Source organism: Esox lucius, chromosome 4 (genome assembly GCF_011004845.1).
Source record: "Esox lucius isolate fEsoLuc1 chromosome 4, fEsoLuc1.pri, whole genome shotgun sequence".
NCBI classification, from domain to species: Eukaryota; Metazoa; Chordata; class Actinopteri; order Esociformes; family Esocidae; genus Esox; species Esox lucius.
Genome location: NC_047572.1, coordinates 12,309,592 through 12,334,170, shown reverse-complemented (window position 1 = coordinate 12,334,170; position 24,579 = coordinate 12,309,592). Strand labels below are relative to the sequence as shown.

Here is a 24,579-nt window from a genome sequence, read left to right as displayed (position 1 = left end):
CTGTCTGATGAATTCTGTCTGACTGTTTTTCCTGCTGGTCTCTCTGCCTCCAGGCATATATTCGAGTGCTGGACATGAACGAATACAGGCCCATATTCAAGGAGCCCATTTATACGGTTCGAGTACCAGAAGACACCTACCCGGGAAAGGAAATCCTCCACATCTTTGCCGAGGACAGAGACAGCAACAGCAAGCTCATCTTCTCCCTTCACAGCAGTGTCCATCCAGACAGCCTGAAGAGCTTCCATCTGGACCCGAAGAGCGGCAAGCTGGTCATGACACAGCAACTGGACTATGAGAAGCTCCCAGAGCATACCCTCATCATCATGGTAATGATAGGTGTTGGTGTTCATCAACTCGTACCACAGTGTTCAGAACATACAGTTTCAAGTTGTAATGTACATGGTGCATACCCTGACAACAAAAACCAAACTAAATATCATAGTAAAGCATAACATGGAACATGGAACAAATGGCGCCTCAAATGTTATTGAGCAGTGATGTTTGTATCAAGCAATCCCTTCTAAGTAGATACATCTAAATCCAAATATAAATTAAGCTGATTCAAATGAGATTGTATTTTTCGTCAATGTTATATCAAAAACAGTCAATGTTATATCAGTGTTTGGCTTTGAAATAATGATGAGACACCCAAGTGGCTAGGACTCACCGACGTTTCTTCCCTGACAGGTTCGAGATCAGGAAATCCCTGTGAAAAGGAATTTAGTGAAGGCAGTGATTTATGTGCAGGACTGCAACGATCACTCTCCTGTCTTCATGGCTGACCGCTATGAGGGCGCTATCACCAATCTGGCTACAGCCGGAACGGAGGCATTGTGTGTCAAGGCTCTAGATAAGGATGTGGGAAGCAACGCTCAAATAATCTATTCTTTACACTCAGGTACTACGCAGATTAGAGATTATGGCATTAGATGACGTTGACTTTGAACTGTGAAGATTTCTGTATATGAGGAGTATGACCTATTTTTAAGCTAAAAAAGGGGTTTAAAAGGCTGCAGTATTTGATTCTAAGATATGAAAAGGTTTCTTAGAGCTGACTTACATGAATCTGTGCACAGCAGCATGTGTTATGTAATGACTATTGTGTCCGCTTACAGGGAATGTCGAAAACATCTTTGATATTGACAGCGAGTTGGGCTGTATCATCGTCGCCAAGCCTCTGGACAACCTACTCAAGGGCCAGATTCACCTGACAGTGGAGGCCACAGACCAGGGTTTTCCCCAGCGCAGTGACCTCTGTTCTGTTACCATCAACATCCAGTTCTCAGACAGAACCCCACCCAGGTTATTATGCATTTCAAATGTGTAGTGCATTCTTGAATTATTCTGAAATGTTATAGTTCTTAAAGGGTATAAAATAATTCCACCGCAATTATTAATCTGAAATGTTTTCCTGAATGTTAATGAAACAAAATGATTCTGTCTTTTTTCCACAGGTTCATCTCTGGTGAATACTTTACAGAAGTCAGTGAAGCCAGCCCTCCAGGTACTCCCATTGTCACAGTCATCGCAACCAGTTCCTCTGCGGTCCATTACAGTATTAAAGATGGAGATCCCAATGGAACATTCCACGTCAATGCAGACTCCGGAGTACTCTCTGTGCAAAAGACGCTCAATTTTGAGGAGTGTTACTCATACAAAGTTAAGGTGCAAGCAAGCACATCGGCAGGAGCCTCGTCTGATACAGTTGTTTACGTTTATGTCATCGATGAGAACGATAACCCTCCAGTGTTCCTCCAGCAGGAATTCCACGGCCAGATTAGCGAATCTGCCCCCATAAACAGCATGGTGATGGGGGAGAGCAACACACCTCTGGTGATACGAGCCTCGGACGCAGACAGGGACTCTAACTCTCTCCTGGTCTTTCAAATCCTCGAACCGGAAGCCTTAAAAGTGTTCAAGATAGATCCAAGCATGGGTACACTGTCTGTTATATCTGAGGTGGACTTTGAATCCACACCTGAGTTTCGTTTCACCGTTCATGTACGGGACTCAGGGGAACCGTCTCTCTACGCCGGGGCGCCGGCTACAGTTGTCATAAGTGTTCTGGATTTCAATGACTGTCCGCCCAAATTCATTAAACCGTTGTACAAGTCATCCATCATCTTCCCACCTGTCAGGGATATGGAGGTTACACAGGTCATTGCGCACGATGCCGATTCAACGGTATTATATAGAATCACGGAGGGTAACCTTCAAAATTCATTTGCAATTCATCCTTCTACTGGACATATCTCTGTCAACAATGTCTCCGAGTTTAAATCCTTTTACCACCTCCTGGTTGAAGCCTCTGACGGTCTTTACAAAGATTTTGCCACAGTTCAGATAAACGTCACCCACGTAACAGGAGACGGACATCTTGAATTTGAGCAGAGGTTCTATGCGGCCACTGTTGTAGAAAACTCAACCGCTATTAAAACGCTAGCGGTGCTGAGAGCTAAAGGTAGCTACTTGAATGAGCCTCTGATTTACACTGTACTGAACCCGATGGGCAGGTTTTCGATAGTTGAAACATCCGGGGTGCTTTTAACCACAGGCCTACCCTTCGACAGAGAGGAGAAGGATCTGTATGAGGTTACTGTGGAGGTGAAAGATATGAGGAGTCCCCCTCGTTGGGCCAGAACTCAGGTCAACATTTACATAGACGACATCAATGACAATCCACCCAGGTTTCAGAACCTACCACATTCCATGATGATCTCTGAAGACACAGACCCGGGAGATGTAATCTTTCAAGTGATGGCTGCCGACGATGATCTTGGAGAAAATGAGTCCATTATGTACCTGTTGGAAGAGGATTTTGATTTGTTCAGGATAGATCCATATGTTGGAGACGTTTCCCTTCAGCGACCTATTGATTTTGAAGCTAGAAATAAATATGTGCTCACTGTCCTGGCCACAGATGAGGGCTTGCCCAGTTGGACAACCTCAGCAGAGCTTTCTATCACTGTGAGAAATCGAACAAATCCTATTTTTCAGACCTTGCTTTACCCACTTAAAGTCCCTGAAAATATTTCTCCCTTCACCACTATATTACATGTACAGGCAAGAAATCCTGAAGGATACCATCTTATCTACAATCTGGAAGAGGATAACTCCTCAAATAACTTTCACATAGACTTCAAAACAGGAGTGTTAAGGGTCACAGATTTACTGGACTACGAAAGCCAGAAAATGCACTTACTGACTCTCAGAGCCACCGACTCTGTGACTGGGTCCTTTTCAGAGGCTGCGGTTGAAATAGAAGTGGAGGATGTAAATGATAACGCTCCTGTCTTCTCCAAGCTGACTTACACAGTGGATATCCCTGAAGGACTTCCAGTAGCCACATCAGTATTACAGTTATCTGCCACTGATAGAGACTCAGGTAGAAATAAAGACATAACCTTCCAAATATTGGAAACAGGTAAAAATGAAACAAATTACTTTGCCATAGATCCGAAGAGTGGGCTTATAGTTACGACACAGGTGTTGGACTATGAGAATACAAAGCACTTCCAGCTAAAGATTAAAGCCATAGATAATGGCAGTAACCCGTTGAGCAGTGAAACTTATGTCATTATCAATGTGACAGACGTAAACGATAACCCTCCAAATTTAAGCAGGTCACTCTATCAGGCCACTCTCGACGAAATGGCCAAATGTGGGCACATTGTGATAAAAATCCAGGCTACAGACCCTGACACCAGAGATCTGAACAATCTGCAGTACAAGATCCTCTCTGGGAATGAGGGCAGATATTTCGCCATCAACGAATCCTCAGGAATTATCTCCTTCTCTAATGTTTGTAAAAGGAATTTGGATCCCTTCTACAATCTCACTGTGGCTGTTTCAGATGGAGTTTTTCAAAACTCAGCCCCTCTAAATATCGATATGATGAACACTAATAAACACAGCCCGTATTTCAACCAAAACATCTACGAGGCCGAACTAGCTGAGAACGCTTTAGCTGGAACCCGAGTAATTCGCCTGGCTGCCATTGATCCTGATGAGGGACCTTATGGGAGTGTCGACTACACTATCATAAACAAACTGGCGGATGACAAATTCTCCATAGACAATAACGGACAGATTGTAACATCTCAACCTTTGGACAGAGAAAACCCATCCCAAAGAGTGATCGCCATCAAAGTGATGGCTAAAGACGGTGGAGGGAAAGTCGCCTTCTGTACCGTGAAGATTATTCTAACAGATGAGAATGATAATGCCCCTCAGTTCAAAGCATCAGAGTACCACGTTTCAATCCAGTCCACTGTGAACAAAGGCTCTCCGGTGATACAGATAATGGCATACGATGCAGATGAGGGGAAAAACGCTGATGTTACCTATACCGTGGATGAAGCAGAGGAGGTGACAGAAGACATCATCGAGATAAACCCTTTTACAGGTATTGTGTCTGTCAAAGAAAACCTAATCGGTCAAGAGAACAAGATCTTCAACTTTAAAGTCAAGGCCAGAGATGGCGGATTACCGTTCTACAACTCCACGGTTCCAGTGCAGGTGAAGGTAGTCCCACCTGAGGTACCCCTGCCGAAATTCTCTGAGCCGCTCTACACTTTCTCTGCTGCCGAGGACATCCCCATGGGAACAGAGATTGGAACGATCAAGGCTGACTCGGACATGCCCATCATCTACAGCCTGGTTAACGGCAACACAGTGGAGAGTAATAAAGACAGAGTGTTTGCTCTGGACCAAGAAAGTGGGACTCTACTAGTCCAGAAGAGCATGGACCACGAAAAGACCAAGTGGTATCAGATAGACGTTATGGCTCAAAGCAACCACAATGGGACAGACATAGCCTCGTTGGTGTCTATCAGCGTCCAGGTCCAGGATGTAAATGACAATGCGCCAGTGTTTGAAGCCAACCCATACAAGGCTTTCTTGGCAGAAAACATGCCACCAGGAACCACTGTCATGCAGGTAGGTTTTTGAAATGTTTCTTTGATCAATCTAGATTTTATTGTTGTGTGGTATTTTTGCCATGCTCATGATGTGATAATGAAATTCCAGTTTGGACAATACATTTGTGTTTTTATTCATAATTGTCACCCAGGTGACTGCCAATGACCCAGACCAGGACAACAATGGATGGGTGACCTACACCTTAGAATCGGAGTCCAATGATGTCAGCGAGACCTTCGACATCGACAGTGAGAGCGGATGGATAACCACTCTAAGGGAAACGGACTGTGAAATGACGCAGCACTACAGCTTTACAGTGGTGGCTACCGACCACGGGGGGGAGGTCAAGCTCTCATCATCCGTTCTGGTGGAGGTCACGGTGACGGATGAGAACGACAATCCTCCTCGGTTCCTGGAAGACCTGTACCATGGGTCTGTCATGGAGAATTCCAGGCCTGGGGAGTTAATTGTTGCCCTGGCGATGGAAGACATGGATGTGACAAAGGAGAACAGGCAGCTCATGTGTTACATCACAGGTTAGGCCGATTGTTTTATTGATTATAAATAGAGGGATTGCACTTCTCAGTTATTTTAAGAATAATTTTAACAATATTAGGCTAAGAATAACAAAATGGTTCCCCAAACAGTTTGAACTATTTCATTTACGTGTCCATAAGTGCATCATGGCATCACAACCAGAGGTGTTGCTAGGATCACAATAGATTCGGGACTCAGCCCCGATCGTATCGCTTACAATCCCAATTGTTGGCTAAATTTGAAATGTTTCTCATTAGATGGGGACCCATTGGGAGAATTTTCCATTGTACAAGAGGGAGAAGAGTGGGGGCTAATTCTTAAAGAGTCTCTAGACCGTGAAACCAAAGACAAGTACTCCCTGAAGATAACAGCCACAGATGGGCGATTCGAGGCCACAGCCAATGTAGAAATCCATGTCCTAGACCTCAATGATAACAGTCCTCTATGTGAACAGGTAAGTCCATCAAGCATGACTATTTAGACTTCACAAGTCTCCCAGACAATGACTTACTCTGCATGTTATATGCGATATCCTACATACGGTGACAGAGTTGACACTTTGAAGGCTACCTACATAAGGATTCCATAACACACTCATAATACATTCATTTCCCATCCATTCAGCTTTACATTTACATTTATTAAAAAGCCATTAATGGGACATCCATTTATAGTAACCTGCTCTACATGAATGCTTATCTTATAAACAGAAAGGTAAATTAGCTTAAGAAGCTAGCTAAATAATGTGAATTGTTTCTTTCCAGTTGCTGTACACTGAGGTTGTCATGGAGAACTCTCCATCTAGCCACTTCATACTAAAGGTTTCTGCGTCGGACCCAGATATTGGCACCAACGGACAAGTGTCATACACTCTCCACGGACCCAACGCAGACAAGTTCCACCTGGATCAAAAGACAGGTAAGTCCGTAACTTTAATCCATGATATGTTTGGGCTAAGAACGATGTGATCTACATTCTTAGAAAACTCTTTAACTCATGTTGTGCAAAATAGCCACCACTATGATTCAGTATTTTTTCTATCTTAGGCGCTTTGGCTTCTAATCAGTCATACTTCCTGTTTGTCATAGCACTAGCCTATCCTCAATCTCCCTGCATAAGGCAAATCAGCTTAGGATCTCAAGAATGTGTCCTATCATATTACCGAAAAATGCTAGGGAAAAGACGCTAAGATTTGGTCATGCTGGTATTACAGGGAATGACTATGGAAAATGTAAACATTTTGTGGTTGATTCGTGTTTCTCAATTATCATTTTTTTACATTTAATAAATACACTACCATTCAAAACTTTGGGGTCACTCATAAATGTCAAAAATGTTTGTCCATTAAAATAACGTCAGATTGATCAGAAATACAGTGTAGACATGTAAAGTTGGAAATTACTATTGTAGCTGGAAACGGCTGATATTTAATGGAATATCTACATAGGCTCATTATCAGCAGCCATCAGTGCTGTGTTCTAATGGCACGTTGTGTTTGATAATAAGTGAATTATTTTTAAAGGCTATATCATTGCAAAAATATTTTGCAATTATGTACGCAGTTGAAAACTGACCTTCTTTAGACTAGTTACTACAACTAGGGTATCTAGAGCATCAGCAAATGTGGGTTCAATTACAGGCTCGAAATGGCCAGAAACAAAAGACTTTCTTCTGAAAATCACCTGCAAGGCTGTAACTGCTGCAAATGGAGGATTCTTTGACAAAAGAAAAGTTAAAAATCATTATTTTTAACCTTGTCAGTGACTATATTTCCTATTCATTTTTCTACATTTCCTATTCAAATTAATTTCATGTATGTTTTCATGGAAAAAAAGGACATTCCTTAATGACCCCAAACTTTTGAATGGTTGTGTATATAAATGCTACATATGTGTTTATACACTCTGTTTATAATGCATGTGACCCTCAATGCTTTAATGCCATTGAGTTTCCAGATAACTTTTAATTGTGTCCATCTGTGTTAGTCTAATTCCCTTGTATTCTTTGGGACAGGCGAGTTGTTCACACTAGCCCAGTTAGACCGGGAGAAGGTGACAGAGTATGATCTAGTGGCCAAAGCCACGGATGGTGGTGGTCGCTCCTGCCAGGCGGACATCTTACTCATGATCCAGGATACAAATGACAACCCTCCCAAGTTCTCCAACGACCACTATGAAGTCACAGTTTTTGACAATACCACCATCAGGACACCCATTGCTGTTGTCTATGCCAAAGACCCGGACACTGGTAAGAACTCCAGATAATTTAAATGACTAGAACAGGGTTTCCCATTTCTGAGGACATTTCTTTAGAAATGGTCTTTATTATAATTGGAATCAGAGGGTACATTGCCATTCTGAAAGATGACCTGAAGGGGCTTTTGATGTAGATATGTTATTTCCATGGGTGAATCTAAATCTCCTCTTTACTTGGAAGAGGCTCTTTTCAAATATACTGTACTTCCTCCAGGTTTAATATAAAAAATACATTCCATTGTGGGACACAACAGAACACTGCATGTTAAGACAACTCTTAATTTCTGACTTCTCATATTATAAACTCAACTTACTGTAGGTGTGTTCGTGGAACAGAAAAGGTTGATTAAGGAAAGGCCTGTCCAAACCTATTTGTGTCCATTTTATTCTAATAAGCTAAATTACTCTGAGACAGAACAAATGTGTGGTAATGTTGTGGGGGCGTGATGTATTTTTTTTTTTTTTGAGGGCCAATTGGGGAGAGAGGAAAACACACACCGATACTGCGATTCAGAGAGAGACAGAGAAAGAAAGAAGGAGAGACAAAAGAGAGAGAAAAAAGAGAGAGAAAGGGGAATGAGGGTAAAAAAAGAGAAAAATGGAAAGAGAGAGGTACTACTTTAGGTAGGGAGTTTAAATGAGAGGGTTAGGATTAATTAAAATGGCAAAAAAACATCACCTGACGTGACTTACATATGCAAATTGTTGTTATCGTCATTTGTACATTAGTGGTATCGCTTCCAGATGTGACCACCTGTTTTCACTTTCACCTTATTCCACATTTACCTCATAAACCAAATATACTGAATTTGTGATTTCATCTATCTGTCTGAATGTAATTTCAATGTACAATTGCAGTCTTGCAAACCTTTTAGAGACCGATTTGTTAAGGCTATTATCTTCTAGCTATTCAGTTGTTACTAGTTAGTCATTCAAAAACAAAAACAAACAAACAAGAAGTGCTGAACTATCCACACTGATATTTCCTCTTCTTTGCTCTGGCTGATAGGAACTTTGAGTTGAAGTGCCTTAGAGATTATAGCAGGATATTGTCTCTCTCTGCAGAGGACAGACAGCCATTTTGGTTCATACTGTCTCCCCTCACCCTGTAGGTATAAACTCTGAGGTGAAGTACTCTCTCCTTGATGACGACAGCAGACACTTCTTATTGGATGAGTACTCTGGTATACTCCGCTTGGATCGGTCGTTGACTGAAAACACTCGGTCAACCTTTGAACTCAAGGTCAAAGCCACTGACCGGGGGCTTCCTCGACAGCTGTCCTCTACCGCCACAGTTACTGTTCATGTGGTGGACCTTAGCGACTACCAGCCAGTTTTCCTAAGTCAGGAATACTATGCCCAGATCCCAGAATCCACCCTAGTAGGATCAGAGGTCATTAGTGTCTCAGCCCTTACCAGAGATGGAACAGAGACGGAACCAATCATCTACTCCATCATCTCCGGCAACGAGGGTGGACGGTTCTACCTGCATCCCACAACTGGTAAGGTTATGTTTCATTTTGTTTTCTTATTGTGTGGCTCCAAGTATTTTTCTTAAACTAGCAGTGTTCAAATGTATAGGATTTGTTCACTTGGGTGAATAAATATATTGTATTTGAAGCACTACCATTTCAACATACAGCCTGACAAAATATTGCAAAATCAGCAAGAAACGCATGGCTGCATGTAGAGAAACTCAAGTTGCTATAAAGCTAACAAGCAGAGGTCAGGACAGTGCCTCCAACATGTTCTAACACTGACTGCAGTAATGGTATATACATTTAGTTTTTGGTAGGTTTGCTTTTTGGCGACACTCAGCCATCAGAGAGAGATTCATTCTTTTTAATTTTATTTAGCAGACTGCTAAAGCACTTTAGGTCCTGTTAAACAACAAACAGCCACTCTGGGTGGGTATATTTATATATATATATTTATTAGGGTTTCAGTTTTCCTGCTGTGATGTGACAATGAAAATGAGTCAGGGAAGGTGTGCTTGTGAGTCAGAAGGGTGTGGGTTTGACTCAAACACATGCCAGCTTGGGTAGCTGGGGTATGCATGTGCCGGGTGAAGCACACCAGTGGATGTTCTCCAGAACTTCTGTTGGTGCTCCTCATTAGAGACCCACCCTGCTTTCATCTGCAGTTGCAGGGAAGTCGAGTTTCATGCAGGTCGGACTAAGTGAAGACAATTTAAAAAGGCAATGTAATATATTTTCTGTGCCATTCCAAAATGTAATCAAACCAACACACAGTTCATTTCTTTTTTACTTTAGCCCAGATCCTTTAAAGGCTAAAGGCTTCAGATGTACTTTTTCCTTTAAGCAGTTACATCAGTATTAACTAATATTACATCAATATTAACTAGTATTATTTCACGCATTGTGTTTTTGAGCGTCAATTTGTATTACTTGGATTATTTACTTCATACATATTGTTCATTCATCTTTATCAAAGGCAGCAACAGAACTGCATTTGAATACAACCACAATGTAATCAAGTGTGCCATGTTGCTGGGAACACTGTCATTACATCTCCAGTAGATGTCACAGTTTTGTTATCCTCCAACCAATGTGTGGCTTGACAGAGCGACTTAGTTTCTGCATGTATACACTGTGAGTGTTTGAATTGTATCCCATAGTGGCCCATGTTAAGTACCAGGTTGCAAAATAATCTTATGAGCATTCATTAAATAAGACACCATTCCACAGCAATACTGAGTACCTTGACTGATTATAGGACAAGCCTTTGTTGATAGTAAGGCAAGGGTTTGCGCTACGAGATGTCATTAAGTAGCTCAACAAAGCCTGTGGTCACACAAATTGATAAAAACACGGAGAGTTTCACCAATGTGATCCTATGGCACTTGTTGAAACCTGGTGGTGTTTGGGAAGGAATGCAGATGGTGGTTTATGATTGGTTGGTATGTTGCCATCTTGTTTCAGGGTAACGAAGTGTGTTAAGCAGACTGGCAGGCAGCCCAGAAATTCTGGGGGCAGACAAAGAGACAGAGAAGCAGAGAGAGAAAGCCATGAAGGGAGAAAAAGAGAAAACTAATAAAATGACACTAAATCCCTACATGGCACAACTCTCTAATAGTTGTTTTCTAGTCTAATTCATTTCAGTCAGAAACTGACTATAGTACAAAAATACAAAGGAATCCTTCAATTCAGGCCCTGACTTTTGTAAACTAAGCTACAGAAAGTGTTTACATTTCGTAAGTAAACTAGAGACGGTGTACAATATCTCTACAGTCACGATCCATACCCTGCATTATTGAAAATATCTTGCAGCGACATAGATCATTTATCCATCCAATTTTATTGGAAGACGTGACTGTGTTTTCAATAGTCTCCTTCACAAAGTCACCTAAACTTAAACAATTGCGCTTATTTCTGCCCTTAGATGAAAGCTTTCCTTAAAACATAATAAAAAGTAAAACTCCAACCTGCTCAAGACCTGTCATTAATGTTTTACCATATCTAGGGACTCTATTCACCCTCGGCTAAAAATCTACTTTTGTTAATTTGGAACTAGGTTTGTGTGCGTTAAGTTATTCTGTTTTCTTCAGCTCATGGTTTGTAATTCATTTGGTTTGTATTGATACTCACAAGTGTACATTTAACAGGTCAGTCCAGCAACACCTCCTTAATGAAAAATAAACACAACAGAATTAACAATTTAAAAAAACACAGTTGATGCATACACTCTAACCCACATCTGTCACCTCAGGGTTAATGTGTGAGTTACTGTGTGAAAGACAAGTTAACACAGTTCAGATCCATTCACAGGTTTAATTGTAATTCCATATTTTTCAGGTGTAATGGCTGTAAATGGGTCCTTAGATTTTGAGATGTGCCATGAATACTATCTGTCCGTGGAGGGGACAAGAGGCAAGTCGTCTCTAAGCGACATCACCATGGTGATTATCAACATCACGGATGTCAACGACAATCCACCTGTGTTTGCGCAGGGAGACTACAGGGTTGACATCCCAGAGGACTTGGCCCCTGGCAGCTCAGTGATGCAGGTAGCTATGACTGCCAACTATCACCGTAGAAATCAGTAATGGAATACAACATACCAATCATTCGGTTCAATGAAAGCAAATGTCCACGAGAAGACAAATAAAGTTGTTTTTAATTTGAATTCTTCCACGTTCTTCAATCCATAGCTAACAAATGCTACAGTGAGAGGGCTGGCACTGCTATAAAACAGAGAGAGGCATCCAGCTGCTGAATAAAAATAATAGAAACAATTACATCACAAAAATGATGACACAAGAGCTTGCTAGTTACGTTTTTTTGGGGAATAACATCATTGGATATCCATTAGATTCGTTTCAGGAGCAGTCTCAGTTAGCTTGAGGAAGGATAAGGGGAGATGTGTCCGTTCTGTAATCGCAATTACTTACAGGATATTATGCGATTTATCACAATTCATTATTTTAATTGTCTGGCAGCATGTTTTTATTGGTTTCACTCACACTCTTGACCTATGGGTAGGCTAGTGGTCAGAAGCATTGGGCCAGTAAACTAAAGGTTGCTGGTTCTAAGCCAACAGGGTAAAAAAATCTTGTTGTTCTGTTGCTGAGCAAGACAGCCAACCCTAATTGCTCCCAGGTTGTTGCTATAAGTACAAATATGTTCTTTGCATACATGGATTTAATTGTGTATACATCTATATTTTTGTCTGCTCCCCCATGTCCTTGTCCAAGGTCACAGCAAATGACCGGGATGGACCACTGAACAACGTCATCCACTACTCAATCTCCAGTGGAGACCTGCTAGGCCAGTTCAGCATTGACCCTCACAGTGGGGAGATCATAATCAGGGCTGGACTGGACAGAGAGGAGGTCAGGTTTTTTCTGTTTGCATTTCATAAGTGCCCTTTCTTTCCTGTGTCAAGTTAATCTAGGGTTTACTGTGACAGTCACCATTAACATTAAGGAATTTAGCTTACGTTCATATCCAAAGAGACGTACAGTACTTAGGACATACATTTTCACTCTGGCCCTCCGTGTGAATCGTACCTACAACACGGGTGTCACAGTGTTCTGACCAAGTGAGCCATACAGGAACCTGTGTATGTAGGTTTTGCTAAAGGAATTCCATTGGTTATGTTGATGTTAGTCACATGCTGTTTTTGTTATTCACAGGTTTATCTTTTTGTTCTATATGTAAAGAACATTGACAACTAACTTGGCTCTCCTCATTACAGAAAACTCACTATTCTCTGACGGTCCGAGCAGCTGATGGAGGAGACCCTCCCCTGACCACTGCGGTCCAAGTCACCTTGACCGTGTCCGACGTCAATGACAACGCGCCTGTCTTCTCCGAGGTCAACCGCGACCTTGCCCTTCAGGTAGAAGTGCTCCATTCCAGTCTGTCTCCTTCTACACAATCTAAACAAGAACCCTGCTGACCTCTGCTGACCCAGACCCACCAGGCAGGACTGGGATTGTTCAGGGCTGAAAAACCAGCCAGGCATTTTACAGGGCTAAATTAGATCTCTTAACCCAGATCATCAGACCTGTGCAACCCAAATTGCACCGGGGTCCCAGTATGTATGTGTGATATGCGTGTGTGGTATGTGTGGTGTGTGTGGTATGTGTGCGTGTTTAACCCCATAGCCATTTGCCGGATTCATCTCAGGTGTAATTACAGGCCCGAGGCTACTGACTTGGAAAATGTTTCTACACAACATTTACCGACACAACCTGGGTCTTTTCTGGTGTCTTCCAGACTGGGTTGAAATACTATTCGGAATGATTTCAAACAGTGTCTCAACTTGACTCAATGACCCCGGTGTAAGGGACCAAAATAGTTCCTACCCGGCACACCCCACCAATCAGGCTCTACCAGCAGACTAAAGCAAAGGTCAATGTGTCTGAAAGGTTTTGAGTAGCAACTGAACCCAGGTTGCCCTCAACCAGAGTTATCCGGCTGCTTAGCGATGGGAGATTGTGGTAACTAACAATTAGCCTAATCTCTACCAGCGGTCTTCTGTTTTGATTGCCTTTTCCAGTGGTGTCAGCTGCAATGGAACAATCTGCTTGTTGTATCACGTTGCTGCACATTGGCGTAGACACAGTTACACACAGGATTCAGCCAAAGACTGAGAAACACTCCACTCCAAACTCAAGCTTTACATACTGTGAACTTCAGACATCCTTGAAAATCTAACGACTCTGTAAGGTCTGCCTCCACCTCTCGTCCTCGATTTTCCCACCAGGCTGGTGAACACACCTCATTCACCAAATCCCTTAAACGCACCCCTCAAAGCAGATCCCAATCCCCTGAACGCACCCCTCACAGCATATCCCAATCCCCTGAATGCACTCTTCAAAGCAGATCCCAATCCCCTGAACGCACCCCTCACAGCAGATCCCAATCCCCTGAACGCACCCCCTCACAGCAGATCCCAAACCCCTGAACGTACCCCCTCACAGCAGATCCCAATCCCCTGAACGCACCCCCTCACAGCAGATTCCAATCCCCTGAACGCACCCCTCAAAGCAGATCCCAATCCCCTGAACGCACCCCTCACAGCAGATCCCAATCACCTGAATACTAATCATCTAAATACCACTTACCTGTGCTCTCCCTCTTCCCCTGGCAGCCACTATATAGCCTGGTCATTCAGACCCTGTCCTTGTGAGTTATTGCTTGTGATTGACCCTACTAAGCCTGTTTGATTAGAGTTTTTCTGTGCCATAGATAGTTTGTAAGTGTTGTTCTGGTACCCTGACCTGTGCCTGCCAGTCTGACCAGGTCTTTGGATTGTCCTCTTTGGTACTTCTGCCTCCTGTCTGGATTGATACCTGAGTTACTGACCTTGAGCCAGCCCTTCCACTACAAACCAGCCTGATACTGTATTTATTATTGGATTATCAAATAGACACACTGTGCTTTGCACTTGGATCCAGCCATCTTTTTCAGTGCATTCATTACAGACTCCAGATAAGGCACTTGTGGATTTGTGGAAGTTTGCAGTGAAGAGGTTTCATGCTAGGGTTGTAGATACATGTTTTGCTTTTTGGCTAAAAAGGATGATTGTACCTGGTCAGGAGGGCGAGCCTGTCGGTAGCAGTATCCTGCAGTTGGAGGTCAGCGACAGAGACACCCCTCTGAATGGACCCCCCTTCACCTTCCACATCGTGTCCGGGAACGAAGACAGACGCTTCCAGGTAGACCAGGGAGGACTGCTGTCTATTGTGGCCCCTCTCAAGTACAAGATGAAGCCACAATACCTACTGAAAATTCAGGTAATTCCAGTTCCCTTGGTCAATTAATCAATCCTTCAGTCGATCAATTCCAAGTCGTCTGAAAATACAAGGGATATTTCCCCTGAGAAGTCTTGTTCAATAACAAACTAAATCTGCAGGCAAAACATAACCTGTTTTTTGATAATGTAGTTTATTTCTATTCCTGTTCTTGCCGTAGGTAACAGACAACGGTAACCCTCCTCTCTCCTCCATCTGTGTGGTGAAGATCAATGTCACTGAGGAGAGTAAGTACCCTCCATCTGTGATGCCCTTGGAGGTCTTCATCACCACCACAGAAGACACTTTCTCTAAACGACTCATCGGTAAGCTCCACGCTTCCGACCTGGACCTTCATGACACTCTCCACTACAAGCTGGTGTCGGAGTCTCCCAGTGAGGGCGACCAAAGGCTGAGCTTTGGCTCCTCTGGAAGTGTCTCCAGGTTCTCTGTAGACATGATGGATGGAATGATCTGGGCAGACAAGGACTTGAAACCTGGTCTTTACTCCCTTAATGTCAGCGTCTCGGATGGGAAGTTCAGTGTGTGGGCTGGGGTGAAGATCCACGTGTGGAAACCCTCCCAGCAGGCTTTGGACTTTGGGCTCACTCTTCAGCTAGCTGGGCTTTCCCCACAGGAGTTTGTTGAAGACCACTGGAGAGGCCTCCAAAGGAGCCTCAGCACAGCTCTTGGTGTAGCCAGACAGGACCTCCACCTGGTCAGCCTCCAACAGCAGCCTGACACCAAGGCCCTGGAGGTTCTGTTACTCTGGAAGCCGCATGGTGGAACTGAGGAACCGTTACCGAACAACCGGATGGCGGGTGTCATCGCTGACGTTGAAGACTCATTGGGCCTCAGTGTTCTCAGAATGCATTATAACGGGTGCCTGGGGACTTGGTGCCCTCCTAGAGGATGCAGGAGCCTGGTCCAGATGAGAGGGGAGACGTTGAGTCACTATGCCTCAGCCAGGGCCGGCTTCATCACCCCACAGCACACTTGGGAGACCGTTTGCCCCTGCAACGGTAGGTGGATGTTTTTTTGTTTTTTTTAGGCATCTACATCTCTACAATCACAGTATACGCCTGAAGCTACAGCCTTCACTCACTTCAAATTCTTGGAGGGATTAGAGGAATGGCTGCTACAGAGGCCTACAGGAGGATAATAGGATAAGTCTATTCATTATCTGCTCGGCCTTTCTTCTCACTGTCGCCTGCCTGGCAGATATATTTAGTGTAGGTGGTCTGTTGAGCAAGATTATCAGGTTAACACCTATTATTTAGACTGTTTTGACTAAACCTAAAGCCTCAACAAAATATAAATTGGAATCTGCCTATGGGGGATCTGAGGCTTCTCTTTTGAGGAATTTGACAGATTTTTAACCAAACCCAAGACTCTTTGATAGAGTTGCTAATGAAAACATTTCCGGGAATATTCCTAATTAAAGTTGGCTGATAATCAAAATGAGAGCTTGAATATTGACGATTCTGATGAAATCATACATTGTTTTTAACATTTACATTTGTTTTCAGAGTCTGCTATAAGTTTTGATGGAAATGGGTACCTCAAATACCTATACCAGACTGAGAAGCAAAACTTCCATCTCTCTCTGCGCCTCAAGACTTCCCAGCAACAAGGCATTGTCATGACTACCAATGGTACCAACTGTGGAACCTTGAAGGTAAAACTCATGCACTGCTAATTATCACAAAATTTAGAAGAAGCATGTTTTCTGGGACTGTCCCAAGAAGCTAAAATCGGCTTCATAAAGCACCTGTTACAGCAACAGTTAATTCAAATGCTTTGTCCAGAGGCAGTGAGTGTGTTCAATCCCTGGGGAAGCCAAATTGAAAAATCTAATCCATATTACAACCTCTGTAGGACATTATTTGTAGCCTCTACATATACGTGTTTGTACTGCAGAGACTAGAAGACGATTTTACATTCATAGTGTTGAATAAATTCCTTCAAATGTTTTAGTCATCATAAAACCACAAGTTTAAAAGAAAGCAGAGACTTGCCTCCAGCACCAATTTAACACAAACTACCTATTCTTCTAACCTACAGCAGTGAGAACTGAAGATAGCAAACAAAATAGCAATTTGTCCCCAGGGAACAGGATATAATTAAATCACTGGCTAAACCATCCATAGCTAGTTAAGAAATGACAACTTTTAGCTAGCTAGTCACCAAAGCAAAACATATCACTGAAGTATATTTCATCTGTTAGTGGCTCTTTCAATTTAGTGGGATTTCACTTGAGTGAACCCAGATCCAAACTGCCTTGGAGGGTTTTTTCTTGCGTGAGGCCCTACGCACAGTTGAGCTAAAAGCTGACTGGATAATTGTAAAATTTTTATTCATAGAGATGTTAAAGATGTCCATCAATGAGGTGGTATGGCAGTTAGCATGAAATTCATGGCCCAAACATAGACATTCAACCACCAGCGAAATTGAAGGAATATTATGAAAACAAAAATGGTTTCCCCTGACTTCCATGACTATACCTTACTGGCTTTGTGAAATGTTATACTGACTACAATTAAGCATTGCATTATTACCTGAGATGAGAAGGCCTACTTGTTTTTGCTTTGACTGAATTTCTGTACTTAAACAGTTTTACACACACTGCTGAGCCAAGACATTATGACCACTCACAGGCGAATGCCGTTGATCATCTCCCAATGAGGGCACATGTCATGGTCTGGGTAGATTAGATGGTAAGCAAACAGTCTCGTAGTCAATGTGTTGGATGCAGGAGAAATAGACAGGAGTAAGGAACTTAACCTTGGAGCAGTGGAAGAAGGTCGCTTAGTCAGGTTTTCTTTTACATCACGTGAACAGCTTTGTACGTGTGCGCCTCTTACCTGGGGAAGTGATGACACCAGGGTGCCCTGTGGGGGGACGACAAGCCGGTGGAGGGAGTGTGATGCTCTGGGCAATGTCCTGCTGGGAAACCCTGGGTCCGGGCATTCATGTGGACGTCAATTGGACACATGCCCCTCTACCTTTAACTTTGTTGCAGACAAGTTTCACTGCTTCATGGTAATGGTATTCCCTGATGCCAGTGGCCTCTTTCAGCAGGATAATGTGTCCTGCCACACAGCACACATGGTTCGGGAATGGTTTGAAGAACATGAAGATTTCAAGGTGTTGACCTGGCTTACAAATTCCCCAGTTCTCAATCCAATTGAGCAACTGTGGGATGTGCTGAACCAACAAGTTCGGTCCACATCGCTCCACCTCACAACTTACATGACTTGAAGGATCTGTTGCTAATGTTTTTGTTCCAGATACCACAGGACAACTTCAGGTGTCTTGTAGAGTCCATGGCCCGGCGTGTCGGCACTGTTTTGGTGGCACACAGAGGACCTAACACCGCCAATACCTAACACCGCCGCTGGATTCACTCGCCTTTCTGTGAATCCTCTCCACTTCTAACTGATCCAACCTTGTTGTTGTGAGGACTATCTCAAGATCTCCTGGCACTTAATTTTTTCTTGCCACAATTTTATTTTGTTGAGGATTGTGGATAGAAAAAACATCATAATGTAAAGACATGTTAGAGCATTTTTCTCTAAGACAGAGACAGTAGGGAAACATAAAGGTGAGAGTTGTAGCTAAAAGATCAGTGGTTCACACCGACTGCACACTGACTCTAGTCCCCTTGGCAATTTTAAAGCAGTGTAGAACTAAGGACAGAGACAGGGATCCAGATACATTGGGACCTATCGAAAGGCAACCACGGACAGGGCCAACCAGGCAAGCAGGAAGTAACTTCACCAACTTCAAACATGAGGCAACCTGCTTGTACAATTCTACTTGGAAATGTTAAGGTTTCGCTTCCTTAAAATTGTTGGCAACTCAGTTGAAGCACTTTAAATCTTGTACATGCTTCAGAAACATCTATCATTTTAAATAAGAGTTACTTTAGGTGTTGACAAGACTGGAGAATACAAGTAGCCCTATATCATGTTGTGGTGGAGTGTAGTCAGAGCTCTGTATTTTTATGGAAATAGGAACATCTATCTTGTGAAAATCTTATTTGGTGCTTTGAATAATCAGTTTTATGCGCATGTAAACTGCAACATTAAAGGGAATATGAAATGTTTGTGCATTTTGAATGAGATGTAGAATCCTCAGTGCTTGGCTCAGATGAAACTTTGACCTGCACTTGAAAAGCAAGTAAAACCACTCATAATAGATTCCTCAATTTTTGCGACATTGAATATACTTAATAGAATTTTTAAATTGTTTCACTCTTGAAACATCAAAAGCAGCATTCCTTTTACCCCTGGGTTTTGAATGGGTCAATTTTATTTAAGAAAAGGGCTTCAAAAAGAATAGTTAAACATGGTCTTTTAAGAAATGCCTTTTGGTTCATAGTGGCTTTGACAGAAGGTTATACAATTCCAGAGTTTCCCTCAAGTTTAGATGTAGTGGCATCGGTGACAGCATTAAAATGAAATGCTAAATACTTTAAAGCTGTAGTAGAAACACTTCTGACCTGAAAATGATGGCCATAGCTTACCCATATTGTATGATAATTTACACCAATAGGTCATAATCTCAAAGTATGATATATTCAGCATGTAAGTTGTAATTCTGATTGTCCCACATGGGATGTTTCTGTAAAAATGCTGTGTCTATTCCTGTGAGATGAAGTGCACACTCCTTTGAACCTCCATTTCGGTTTAGGGCTGGGTGCTTCCACTGTTATGACAGCCTGGTTGTTGCCATAGGCCCTGCCTCAAGATGAATAGTTTGGACCACTATGTGATTTTAGATAATGCATTGAAGTAAAAGAATAGGCTTGCATGTCCAAATATTAATGACATCTAGAATCCTAAACAGTGTTTGTATTAAAGTACCCTATGGCAATAAAAAAAATTCCACAGCCATGTTCTAAATTTGTATTAGCAGCCAGTCTTCAAAAGTGGAATTTTAATGAACATTTCCGGTCTAGGGTGAAATTACTTTAAAACGGCAGGCAAAAGAGGCTCTTGTGGACCCTTTTAAACCTATAAGGTGAAATTGAAATAGTTTTTCATTAAATGTCCAACATCTGCTTTTGCTGTTTAGCTCTTTCTATTTCCATACATATTCTTCTTTTAATTGAAATGTGAACACTTGGGAAATGTACATTTCTCAAGTGTGAACCAGCAGTGGGATGGAAACTTACCTCCAAAAATCCCCCGGCAAGCTTGAAACTCTGATGTTCTCTCTCCAAATTGGAACAACAATATTGATTTGATACACAAATGAACAATAGGTTTTTCAAAGAAAAAAAAAATTGAATCATATGAAGCTTTTACATGCGTTCTGTCATTAGCTATTTTTTTTTAAATATTGTTTTAGTGGTGGAAGCATTAAACTCAACCCCAGGATAGAGAGCAAGTAGGTATGTAGAGCAGGTATGGGAATATTCCAGGTCAGAGGATAAAGCAACAGTTGGTAGCTTTGAGGAGTTGTGTTTGTGTATGAAGTGGAGACGTGTGGATGCGTGTCCCGAAAGGGTACAGGGTAAAAACCCGTGGGAGTCACCCATCTACCCTCCGAGCCACGGTTTTGACAAGCCGTAGCACAGATAGTATTCCTACTAGCATAAAAAGTGGGCGATTCCATGCCAAGCAAGTGTGGCCAAGTTTGTCGCCACGGGGGCGGTCCGGTTTAACTACCCTTTCCTTGGTACATGCTACGGGGCCCTGCTTGTCCATGACCCGGAGAGGCAGTTCACTAACATGTTTAAGTAAAAAGATAAATGGAGAATTTGGGGTGGGGAAACCTTTCAATTTCACCTTAATGTTTCTTTAAAGACTCCCACAGTGATCTTTCCCCTGCTTGATGGGTGACTGTTTTTCTGGCACGGATCCTCCTTTATACGTCTAGGCTACATGGCACGGTTAAAGAATACTTACCACCTCCCAATGAACCTTCGTATTTTTAAGGAATAAGGGAGCAGCAGGCACATTCCCATACCTCTGTTTGAAATTGAATTTGAGTTCACACCGATAACCAGCAATATCTTTTTCATGTATACCAAGTACATTCTTTTTGAAATGGAAATGGATTCACCCATTTCAAACAAAAACATGTGTCAAAAGCTTGAGGCAAACGAAGACAAGGTGACTTGTCAGATAAAGACGCAGTAGGTTTTATACACAGTGACGGCTCAGATGTATTCTTACCAAGGGAAAATAAGACCCCAGACATAAGAAGCTAATGTAAAGAAGCAGGTAGTCTTTCTTACTACCAGTCACAGTGGCTACATCCCAAATGTCGCTTTATTCCCTGCAAAGTGCTCTACTTTTGCACTAAAGTATAAGGTCTGTAAGAAGTGCAGTAAAAAGGAATAGGGGGCTTTTTGGGAGGCAATCGGCAATAGACATCAAACACAGTAATTTGATTTCTCTCTAAGTTGATTCACTTCACTGCAGGCAGTCCAGGCTGTTTGAAGTTTTGTAGCTCTGCTCAAACAACAGAGAGGTTGCTGTCCAGAATGGCATCCTACGATCACTATCTAGGGCACTGTTTGACCAGGGCCCATGCGTTTCTGGTAGAAAATAGTGCACACAGTGTGCCAGTCAGGACACGGTCAATCCTTTCAATCCCATATCAGCTCAATACTGAAGCTTCAGCTGAATCAATTTACTCACTCATGGATGGAAGACATATCTTTTTCCTCTGTGTGTAACGTTTATTTGTAACTATGTAGATTTTACATAATGGTAAACATAGTTTCAATTGCTCTGCTGGTTTAAAGTAGACTTTGGTGTGTTTTAGACTGTTAGAAATTGTATTGTTCACTTTAAAGAATCTCCTGCTTAACTGCGTATATCTTCATTTAGTTTGTGGAATAGTAACACAACTAAATACAAGTTATATCAAAAACTCCTATTCTATTTTGCTCATCATTATTTGCCATAGCTGAAATTATCAAATCTGCATGGTGCGTAACTCTATATGGTTCTTTGCACTAGATAAGTGGGGCAAAACGGTTTAGTGTACACCTTTTGGGACATTCCATTTGGTCCAACTGAGGACAACCCCTGATTTTAAACGTCTCTCCAAAACAAGCAGACACGGGATCCCAGACCCCCTTCTAGCCTGAATCCTAAATGGCAACCCAATTCCTACGTAGTTCATTACTTTCATGGTCTGAAGGGCTCTGGTCAAAAGCAGTACACTGACTGGGAAATAGTGTTACTTGGGATTCAAACCTGTCCTTCGGTCAACCTTTAATGCCTCAACACTGCACGCTGCTCCAGAGAGTTGAATCAAACAGAAACCCTGGATATGAAAGCAAAGCACTAACACTCACGGAGTTGCCTGCTGAATGCTGAACAGCCTGACGCTGTGCTAGTTCATCCTGTCCCGGGAAAAAGAACCCTCAGAAGATTCTGCAGCAGCAATTAAGTGGCAAGCTTGAAGCAGATATTTAATAATGCATCGGTGCAGCAGGTCTGTGGAATGCTTGCAAATTTGAAATGTACGCATACCTCTATGCATTTATTTTTTTTTAAACATGAATGTAAGGAAAAAGGGAGGAACAAGTTCATTGTTCATCATTGCAAGAGCTGAGGCGATGACAATGTTGGATTTAGTGATGCTGATGTGGGTTTTGATGACCTTGCATTCCAACGTTAAGGGTTTTGCCTGTAAGAATTGGCTTTTCTATAACCGCATTCCGCGATCCACTTCAAATCACGTCGGCGGTAAACAAAAAGCCAAGAGATGTTCTCCTTCCACACACCATTAACCATTGGATAAATAAAATAAATAAAACCCCTCAATTCAATTGTGCCGTTCCACAGGGATCCACAATTGGACCTCCGATATTTTCAGTTTACACAAATGAACCGTCAAATGCAATCAAAACCACATTGTGGCTGATGTTTTACTGGAACCATTAACTGTCACAACATCTGATTGGTGGGAACTCTGGGGACTAAGACTGTATCTTCAGTCAGCTATGTCTTCCAATATCCTTTCTCTAGTTGCTGGATGGGGAGCTGAGGTTCATGTACTGCTGTGGGAACACCCCTCCTGGGTCCCTCCGTATCCATGCGGCCCCACAGGTGTCGGACGGGAAGTGGCACCATGTCCTCCTGGAGGTCAACGGCACCGTCCTCCGACTGACCCTGGACCATGTTCACACAGCCCAGGTTGTCGCCTCCGAATCCTGCCGTCTGACGCGGCCACACGGGGCTCTGCTTCTCGCTGGCCTCCCGGGGCCCGGTTCCTCCACCGTCAGCTCTGGTGAGATCCAGGCCCAGGGACAAGGCTTGGCGGGTTGCCTGGAGGGCGTGGAGCTGAACGGGGAGCAGATCAGCACGACGGAGGACAGAGAGCGGGCCGGCGCTGAAAAGAGGAGGGTGTTCGGGGTCTACCAGTGCTGCGCCAGCAGGATGGATGTCGAACAATGCGCAAGTAATCCGTGTCAGAACGGAGGGACTTGTGAGGTGGAATCAAATGGGGGTGAGTCACTTAACACTGGCCTACTGTATGAACCTGTACACATCATGTGTTCATGTTGAGATTAGGGAGACTGGGGACTTCTGTCGTGTCAAGGTAGAAGTGTAAAACCAAAATAACCCAGTACTTTGCTCAGTACCAGTCAAATGTTTGAAGTGTGTGTGTGTGTGTGACTGGTACTGTGTAAGGTGGTGGGAAAAGGTAGGTGTTCTGAGAAAGAGAACACTACGTTCCATCACAATTTCCACTGAATCATATACATTGGAGGTGGAAGCAAAATAGAAGAGCCAACGCTAAAATGTGTCCATGAGGACAATTCGAAGGCTCGTGTTCCCGAATCTGCATTCTAAAAACGTTCTGTTTGAATCCCCATTACATTGTACTGGTAATCACACAGTCTCTGTAATCAAACAATTAAAAGAGGATTAGAGGAGATGTTGACAAATGTTCTGAAATTCTTTAGTGAGATTTCCAGGCTCTGTTAGCCATAGTATATTGTCTCTGTTTTGTTGAGTTGGATATTCAGACAAACCACAAGACAAGGTGAGAATTATATGCTCTGTATTATGAACATGTGGCAACAAATCCTACAGGCTTAGAGAACATATTGCTGTGGTTTATTGATATTAGTTCTGAGATGTATCCAGACATTGACAAACAGTTTCCCCTTTTCTTTTTTACCCTATTTCCTCACCCCCCAACTCCTTATTTTCTCCATTTCTACTGTACATTGCAGGATTGGTACAAAACATGATGACTGATCTCGTCAAACAATGCCTTTTCTATAAGTTCTACATACACAAAAATCGTATAAGATTTGACATGGTGTCATCAATTAACATTTCTTAATGTTTATGGCTCAAAAATCGTCTCTAAACAGTGAGGTAAAATTGTATTCGGTGGAAAAGTGCACAGAACAATGTTATATTAAAGTATTGGTTTACCTTTAAAGGCGGCAGGTAGGTTATGGGTTAGAGTATCGGACCAGTAACTGGCATGTCAAAAAACATTCATTCTGTCCTTGAGCAAGGCTTTTAACACTAATTCCTTCCAGGTCATTGCTGAAATGGTTTTCTTCAACTATGATCATTTTCGAGAGTCTGACCTCTTCATGTCTTAACGGTCTGTTCA

At 42.6% G+C, this 24,579-nt stretch overlaps 1 protein-coding gene across 1 annotated transcript in view; it reads left to right on the top strand.

The window, feature by feature from the left end:
* The window catches only part of fat2 (FAT atypical cadherin 2), a 44,885-nt gene that overhangs the window by 15,725 nt on the left and 4,581 nt on the right, over window positions 1–24,579 (top strand). The window contains exons 9-24 of the mRNA XM_010903665.4: window positions 54–329; window positions 691–901; window positions 1,119–1,305; window positions 1,458–4,941; window positions 5,075–5,459; window positions 5,718–5,914; window positions 6,225–6,378; window positions 7,474–7,707; window positions 8,828–9,217; window positions 11,531–11,742; window positions 12,430–12,567; window positions 12,933–13,076; window positions 14,782–14,979; window positions 15,158–15,998; window positions 16,506–16,654; window positions 22,971–23,451. Coding sequence (XP_010901967.2) covers window positions 54–329; window positions 691–901; window positions 1,119–1,305; window positions 1,458–4,941; window positions 5,075–5,459; window positions 5,718–5,914; window positions 6,225–6,378; window positions 7,474–7,707; window positions 8,828–9,217; window positions 11,531–11,742; window positions 12,430–12,567; window positions 12,933–13,076; window positions 14,782–14,979; window positions 15,158–15,998; window positions 16,506–16,654; window positions 22,971–23,451 — 7,681 coding nt within the window. The remainder of the gene's footprint in view (window positions 1–53; window positions 330–690; window positions 902–1,118; window positions 1,306–1,457; window positions 4,942–5,074; window positions 5,460–5,717; window positions 5,915–6,224; window positions 6,379–7,473; window positions 7,708–8,827; window positions 9,218–11,530; window positions 11,743–12,429; window positions 12,568–12,932; window positions 13,077–14,781; window positions 14,980–15,157; window positions 15,999–16,505; window positions 16,655–22,970; window positions 23,452–24,579) is intronic.